The following is an 8,627-nucleotide window of genomic DNA, read 5'->3' on the forward strand; positions in this document are numbered from 1 at the left end:
AAGACACGCATCCATGCACTTCCTACCGGTTGATGGCCAATAACTGCACAAACTGCCCTTTGAATCAGATTGTAGAGGGAAGACAACTGTTGAGCTGTCCTAAGTGGAAATGCCACCCACAGCAGTAAGGTGCTGACAGGCAATTACAAGCTGGCAAGATTTACAGCTCTGGCACTCTGCCCTAGCTGCAAAATGTCCAGTAACAGTGTAAGCTCAGTGGGGGTAAAGACATATCCACCATAGAAATTTGTGTTCAGATTTATTAAAAACAGCTTGTAAACTATTATGGGTGAAATCCTGGCCTCATTGAAGGTAATGGGAATTTTGGTATTGATTTCAATTGGGATATCACCCTATAAATCTAGCTATCACATCTACATCTGTCTCATCTTTCTAATTTTGGCACTACTGCAGGTTCAGACCATCACAGGAAATTTGGGTTGACTGAATTATTTATTGCAAATAATAGTACATGCTAATTTACCACCACCCCATTGTCAAATGCCTCCTAAACAGATTCTAATTTCTGCAAGGGTATTCAGTATTCACAAGGATTATGCAAAAAAATGTCAAGCTATGGGTTGTTCTTGAACTGTTCACATTAATTATTTGCTATTCATGGTGTGTGATTGGTCAACAAGGTCACATGATACTGTTTCTGCTCCCTGATTTCAGGAATTAAACATTCTGAACAGCAGAATGATGAATAACATACATTTTTTTTGGATGAGCTGTCATGAGTGGGTGACCATCCAGATAATACGATCCCAGATGAATAACAGCAAATATGTTGCAGTACTTGTATTTGCTAATCATTTTTTCATTATTCAACACAAGACACAGTCTATATTAGGTAAATAAATTAAAAAGCATCAGAAAATAAATCCAAAAGGATCAGAAAACCCAGAACAACAGGTTCCATATATTTTAAGAGATTTTTGCTTATAGCTGATAGCCTCCTTTGGTGACTCTTCTCATACTGAGTAGTAAGTAGTGAGTAGTCCTATTGATTTGGGCCATAAAATACTACCTTAATGTGCGTAAGGGTGGCAGAACCAATTCAGTGTTGCCAAATCTCACAATTGTATTGTGAGTCTCACACTATTTGACATTTTTCTTAAAGCCCCAGCACTGGAGACCAGAGGTTTTGTGAGAATCTCAGGTTTTGCGTTTTCTTTTTCCCCCCATTGTTTTAGTCCTTGTGGCTAAGAAGGAAAGCTGGAAAATGTGACCTCAGTGCACAGCAAAACAGAAGGCAAATAAAAAAAAAACCCCAAATGTATTATTTCTAAAAAAAAAAACCTCATGATTTTTGGGGGTCTGCCTCAGGATTTTTGAAAGCTCAAGGCAGCAGTATTGAAATCAGGCCTTTAATTTGGAAACCCTTCACTCAGAGCAGGAGGGAAAATGGATTCTTCCTTGTCACAAGTTATACAGCTTTAAAATAGGTACATGGTTAACAACAATGCTTTCTAAAAATAATTATATCACAGGGACGGTGGCAAATTAATCTGTCAAACAGTGTACAAATAACACAGAGATGATATATAAAATTGCTTTTATACAAATTAATAAAATAGCCAGTTTTATTTACAATTCCATTTCCCATTCTGTTGCATTGCAAAGTGTATAAAATAAGCACATCAAATGCTATCAGAGGAAACTGCCTTCCCCAGCCTTCTCTTACAGATTTCTAAGGTTGATTTGCATATTTGTACTAATGTGTATGAATAAGTAAGCTTCAGCTATATTTTTAATTGCATTAAAGAAAATTCTATCATATGTGGAATTAAAATGCCCACTTTCTCTTTCCTATGTTATTTTTTGCATCATCCCCATAGCTTGGCTTATCATTTTCCACAGTCAAACACATGAATTACTTTAATGTACCATTTGGACTTGTACTTATTTGTGCCTTCTTTTTAAAAATAATTTTCTTCAATGGCTACGTGTGTTAGCCACATATGATTAAACTAAAAGCTAGAAATGTGTCTTTGGTGTTCATTTCTACCCGGTTACTAGGGAAGTAAAGGTTACTAAGGGAAGTGGTGTTTTATCACACATTCAGCATTGCACAAAAATAGCCTAAATGTTTGCATTAAGGAAAGGCTCAACAATTTTTTTCTATAAATTTAGTACCAAAGGAGCTATTTTGGATATTGGGAATGTATGTTTTCTGTTCAATACATATATCTTGCAGCTTGTATGACAGTGAAAAATCTTATTTAAAACCCTAAAATGAACAATTTGCTTCAGAGCTTGAAGGCACAGCTAAACATTTCATAACCTAGGCAGTTCTCTAAAGCTGAGCCGCATTTCTGGTGGGGGTGGGAGAGACAGCACATCAGACATCATAAAGACTTTGTCTCTGAGGGGGCTGGGCTGATGTGGCTGCACAGCATGTGAGATCAAAAACCATATGTGCTGCTCTGTTTCAAATGACCTTTTGTCATAACCAGGTTTCTTGCCTGTAATTTTTGTAGTGAATTTAATACTGGTGAAAGTTGCTAGATTGACAGCGCTACAGCCTAAACCTAAACCTGTCTGTTTATTATCCACAGTATAGCTATAGAAGAGTCAGGAGCATCATAGTAGGTCTGATTCTCCCCTGCCTTGCACCTTGTGTGCTCATTTACACTTGTGCTACGTGAATGTAAGATGCTACCATATTTAGAACTCTCTTTTCACACTGTGGGGAATGTTTTGCAGCCACTGTGCACTACTTTGCCCTGATATAAATGGCTACACATGGTGTAAAGCAATGGAGAATGAGGCCCAGTATTCTTCAAATCTGACCTGGAGGGATCACCATCAAATACTGGTGACTGTAGGGTGACCAGACAGCAAGTGTGAAAAATCGGGATGGGGGTGGGGGGTAATAGGAGCCTATATAAGAAAAATACCCCAAAAATCGGGACTGTCCCTATAAAATCGGGACATCTGGTCACCCTAGGTGACTGCATATATTCATTCAGTGCTTTGCCTCTCTATTGAGGATCCTGACAATAGGACTAATTCACATCAGTTGTGAAGTAATCACCTCCCTACTGGAAACCGGGCTGGAAACTCATCATATACTAACATCCGAAGAAGTGGGCTGTAGCCCACGAAAGCTTATGCTCAAATAAATTTGTTAGTCTCTAAGGTGCCACAAGTACTCCTGTTCTTTTTACAGATACAGACTAACACGGCTGCTACTCTGAAACCTGTCATTATGCAAGGCACTGCATTTAGCCGTATGGAGTGGAAATCCATCATCATATACTGTAGGCCACCAAACAGCCAGCAGATGGTAACACTCTTTGGACATTATTGACTTCTGGTGCACTTGGACCAGTGACCTAGAAGGGAAAGGCTCTATATCCAACTACCATTTGCCTGAGCCATCCTATGTTCACTTACACACACACACACACACACACTGCCTGAGCCATCCTATATTCACTTACACACACACATACACATTGAATTATAATTTATCAAAGCTGCAATCAAATAGCTACAGGTCAAGTTCATGAGTCATCAATCTAAATGCATGCCAAAAAAGGTAATGTGAAGCTACTGGCCACAGTACCACAAATACATAATATTGGGCCAGCTCCTCAACTGGTTTAAATTAGCATAGCTCATTGATTTAAATATATATTGGCTATGCCAATTTACACTGAGGAGCTGGTCCTCTGTGTCTAGTGCTCTAATTCTTTTAAAATATATTGCTCTGATATTGCTATGGTTTTCTTTGCAGAGATGAACCAGTGCAAGCAGATGCTCACCACCACTCTAATTGACCACGACTCGCATACATACAACGTAGACTGTAACACTCTTGAGTTTAGTCATATGCTACTTCCTGTGCTGGCTGATTAAGATCAGAAGCTAGGATGTGATTGTCTAAACGATTTTTCAGACTTAATTAACTGGTTTCCTGTACCTTTTCTACAATGCATGAGGAAGAAAATGAAAGCCTAAAAATCTAACACCACAAGCAAAGATAACTGACTTTATTTTCTAATGGACCACCCTAAACATAATGGAATTATCCTGAAGCATTTTTGCCAACAGATTTTCAATGGATTAAATCAGCATTTCACTGAGTCCCAGTTCTTAGAATACGTAGACTTCCTTATTAAACACTTGATCATACAAGATGCTGAATGCCTTCAATTTTCATTGACTTCAGTGGGAGTTAAGGCCACACAGCATCTTACAGGACTGGGCCTTTATTCTGTTCATAAGTATTAAGCTAGAGGAATCAAGTTGTGCGCTCATGCTGGTGAGAATTCAGTCAAGAACAGAATTCATCCTGCGAGGTGGTGAGTGCTCCCAGTACCTTTTGAGTACGGACTAGGTGCACTGAGCATCTTGCAGGATTAGGCTCCTGATCTCTGTCTTACTCAGGGAAAAGGCTCAATGAAATCAATGGGGTTACCCCCAGGGATGAATTTGTCTCCATTGCAGTTCATTCACATGGCACCCCTGGGTACAGCTGATCCTGCATCAAGAAGAAAGTGCAGGACCAAGTCTTACATACACCGAATAAGCCAAGATACTAGTGACCTTCACAGACCATCCCCACAACACCCATATGAAAAAAGTGTCATTTCAGGATGCTGTATGCTTAGCCATGAAATCCTGGAGAAAATGGATGAAATCCTGATGCCCATTGCCTTTAAAATGGGTCCAGAATTTCACCCAATGTCATGTGACAGGGAAGGGAGATGAATGTGTATATATGAATTTTGCAAAGCAGATTATGTGAAATGGCATGCTACTGTCTCCTGGTTTACAAGATTGTTTTATTCCATAATTGATTTTTATTTTTTAAATTAACATGGATTTTATCCCCAAATTATTAATTTAAAATTTTACAAACAAGATTCTAGGTCAGATCATCATACAGTGACTAATAAGAAAGACATTACCCAATGGAGCTCTGAACAGATCCAAACCATATTTAATTCTGCTGAATTTCATTTGCACAGAATACCCTTTATTAAACGATCATTAATAGTTTTACTTTTAGCACAACACAAAGAATGAGTGGTCAACAATAGGCAAAAGAGTCTGGCTACCCTTGTTGCTGTCTTCATGTATTTATTCTAAAATTTTAAGGTTCAGTCTATTATTGTATGGCCTACTAAACTGAATGCAGATTAATTACATATTTGCGGGAAGAAAGTGCAGTTCAAGGGTGAAGATACAGAATGATTTCTATAAAAGGAAATGTTTTAAAAAAATACAAAAATGCTGATTTATCTCAAGTTTGAAAAATAAATATTAGAACGAAGCATATTTACAGGAAAGCAAACAAAGTTAGCTGTGATGCATATAAATAGGAATGAAAGAAATCTATTTTAAGTGTTGTAGGACTGAAATTGGCAAGAACATATATCAAGAGCCAAAAACATGGTCCTTTTTTTTTTTTTTTTAAATAATCTCCAAAGGTCTTCTAGCATCCCACATGTTAACACAGGCACTTACGCTTCATCCTGTGATATCACTGTCCAAAAGATAGCACATGAATACCATCCAGGTTTTAAAACATTTTATTTGCATATTAAAAAAATTGTGCATTCCAATAATTAAAATCATTTGAACAAAAAAAAATGGCACTCGATTAACTGCATTTTACAGCTCGCAGGACCTTGGTACAGCTTTGCATTTATTCGTGTGTTACTAGTTTACTGTAGTCCCACCCAAGTTCTTCTTTCATCAACATGCAAGCTCTTTCATGCCACCAGGACCAAACCCAGACAGGCAGATGGAAAGGCAGCGCGCCTTCATTCAGTGTCAGTAGTTCTCTCTATTTTTTGATGTGAAAGGGGCAGTACAGTCATTTAAACTTTATCCAACCTCTTTGCATCTTACAAAGTTAAACAGCTAAAAGAAGTAAAATAAGAAGGCAATGCTTGTGGAATGTACAGTGCATAATTTGGAAGGGCAGATTTCATTACGATTCACCCGCTTGCTTCTCCTGTTCAATTGCTGGAAGAGAGAAAAAAAATAAGAATTTTAAAAATAATGAAGTACTTGACTTTTTTTAAATATAAACTTTACATTTTTATGGAATATAGAAATCAACTGTACATTTATAAAATTGGTAGAAAATTATCTTAATTGCAAAATGTTCTACATGTAACTTTACAGTGGTTCAGATATTTTATATCTATTCAGTAATCATACACAAATTTCACATAATGTATATGTATAAAAACTGTCTCTCTACCCTGTCTTTATCTTTTCCTTGCCTTTTCCCTCTCCCTGTTAAATTATACATACATACTTTCTTTTGAAGGCAGTGGATTTTTCTCTTGCGTTTCTGTTTTCTTCAATTTAGTCTTGTCAAATTTCTCAATTTCAGCCATATCTGGTTTGTCGGACATTTTTGCAGATTAATCTGTACGTGGAAAGGAAAGACAGTTGACTCCTCCACCTTTTATTCAGAAATGCGTTACTCACTCCTTGATCTCCAGCCAGCAACCCCGCCTCCCGTCTTAAACTCCCTCTTTAAGAGGTACGTAATAGCCTCTTTTTTTTTTTTTTGTAATAAGATATATATTCAGCGAAATAAAATTCATCGTGTAATATGTGGGGTGAAATGGTATGTACAAATCTAGCCAAGGCTGATTAAGGAGTTTAAAACAAAATCAATGCAGGAAATACGTTGTTTTATCATCAGATCATTTTTTAAAGTGGAAATGTAATCCATTATCAAAACAATTGCCTATTGTTGAGACTGTTTTCTTCTCATTAAAATCTCTTCAATGTTTCCACGTTGTTCTGAAGAGAACAATAGGAGGAAGGTGCCTGGAAGAGGCTATTTATCTTTAAAAAAAAAATTAATGCACACACACAAATTTAAAAATGTAAAATAATGCCAATGCCAAGCAAGTGGACTATGCTAATCACATTCTCCACCTTGGGGTCTGCCTGTCTGCTCTTTCTTCCCTTACTAGCACATTTGGAGGAAGTCCTGCATTCTTTTCTCCTCACAAAGAACTGCAGCTGCAGTCTGAGGAAGCTCAAACCACCGCCCTTGTTCTGTTTGCTGCCTTTCTCCTTCTCAGCAATGCAGCCACAGATACAACGCTGCCTGGATTTAAACAAAGATTTTCTTGTACAGATGCACACACAAACACTCACACCCTCTTTCAGCAGCTGAAGGTTTAAACAATACAACCTCCCTTTGCTCTCCTCCCTGTATTAGGAGTTTGAGATTTTAGCACACATCTGCTTGTAGTAAATTCCCTTCTAAATAGCAGGGAAGGAAGAAGTAATGCGTAGATCAACAAAATCTCCTGTTGTTGGGTCACAGATACTAAAATATTCAATTAGTGTCGACAAAGATGCCAGCTTTTTTTGTCAAGCCAGAACAAAGGAAATCGAGAGGGCTTCCCCCATTCTTTCCTTAGACTCGCATTTAACATTTTCACTCAATCTGTCCAACTTTAACGACGCCACTAGTCTTAAACACTGGCTTACAATTAAAATCTCTTGGGTGCATTTGAAAGCATCAGGAATATTCCATCCTGAAATTTAGTAACAAAGCAAAGGGTGTTGAAGAAGGACTTGGGTTAAAAATCCACACTCATCAGCACAGACATGGAGAAATGCATGCTAATAAAAGGGGAGAGCGAGGGAAAGAAAACCATAGTTGAAATATAAATTGTATCCTCACCACTGATGCTCTGCACAGAAGTAACTCTAGTCTTTGCAGCTGCTGCTCTGGACTGTAGTATAAGCGCTTTCTCTGCATGAGCAGTTATATCCTCACTTCTATGCAAATGAGAGTGATGTCATTTTAGTCTGCTTTAACCCTTTCACTACACTCCCACTTCCTTGCTTCCTTTTTTATGTTGTTATTATTAACTATTATTATTTATTACACCGTGCTAAAAAAGCAAAAGCCAGCAACCAGCTCCCCCATGGAAAGCATTATTTTTGTAGACAACTGTCCCTGAAAAGAATGTTAGGGAATTTGTGGGTGTGAGATTCGTACTAATGCCAAACTATCACAAGGAAAGGCCTGTTGTAGCAGCTAGGACATGACACGCACCCCCGTACTAGAAAACGGGCATCGTAAATGCGCAGCAAACCAATACAACACAGGGGGATGCTATCTCCGTGGTCCTAATGTAATGATGGAAGGCGGGAGGGGAGTGAAATGACAATGTATGTCACTCCATGGTTCCCCTTCATGTCGATGTGAAAGGATTTTCCCCTTGTATTTTTGTTTGCCGCGATTATTGGCTTCTGGCCCTTGAACACTGTCTGACATCAAGTGGGTTATTGCATTTGGTGCTAAAATCCCAGCTCCGGGGGGGGGGGGGAATCCCATTTTAAAATCACTCTAGTTAGAACAATACCTTTTTAACAGATGATAACTCTGGGCCATATCATGCCACCCATTATTAAGCAGAAATCTCAGTTGAAATTAATGGGAAGTTTTGCTTAAAAAATCAATGGCAACAATATGCTGGCTCCAGAAAATAGCATAACAAAGTGCTTACTGTTTGTAATTGCTGCTTTTCTTTCTTCATTTTTACTTCCTCTTAGTGTGTCTGAAGGCGGGAGGGTCCAGTGATAGCTGTTTTTTTACATTTTGCAGAGAAACTGCAGCCATGTTG

General features: G+C 38.1%; 1 protein-coding gene across 1 annotated transcript; it reads right to left on the minus strand.

Moving 5' to 3' along the window:
• Nucleotides 1–5,530: 5,530 nt before the first annotated feature.
• On the minus strand, nt 5,531–7,773 carry TMSB4X (thymosin beta 4 X-linked). The gene is made up of 3 exons (XM_065405950.1): nt 7,679–7,773; nt 6,284–6,397; nt 5,531–5,985 (listed from the first exon to the last, which is right to left on the minus strand). Exons 2-3 carry the CDS (start codon nt 6,381–6,383, stop codon nt 5,951–5,953), a joined length of 135 nt encoding a protein of 44 aa, XP_065262022.1. The 5' UTR covers nt 6,384–6,397; nt 7,679–7,773; the 3' UTR covers nt 5,531–5,950.
• Between the last annotated feature and the right edge of the window lie 854 nt (nt 7,774–8,627).

The sequence above is a fragment of the Emys orbicularis genome, chromosome 1 (genome assembly GCF_028017835.1).
Source record: "Emys orbicularis isolate rEmyOrb1 chromosome 1, rEmyOrb1.hap1, whole genome shotgun sequence".
NCBI lineage: Eukaryota > Metazoa > Chordata > Testudines > Emydidae > Emys > Emys orbicularis.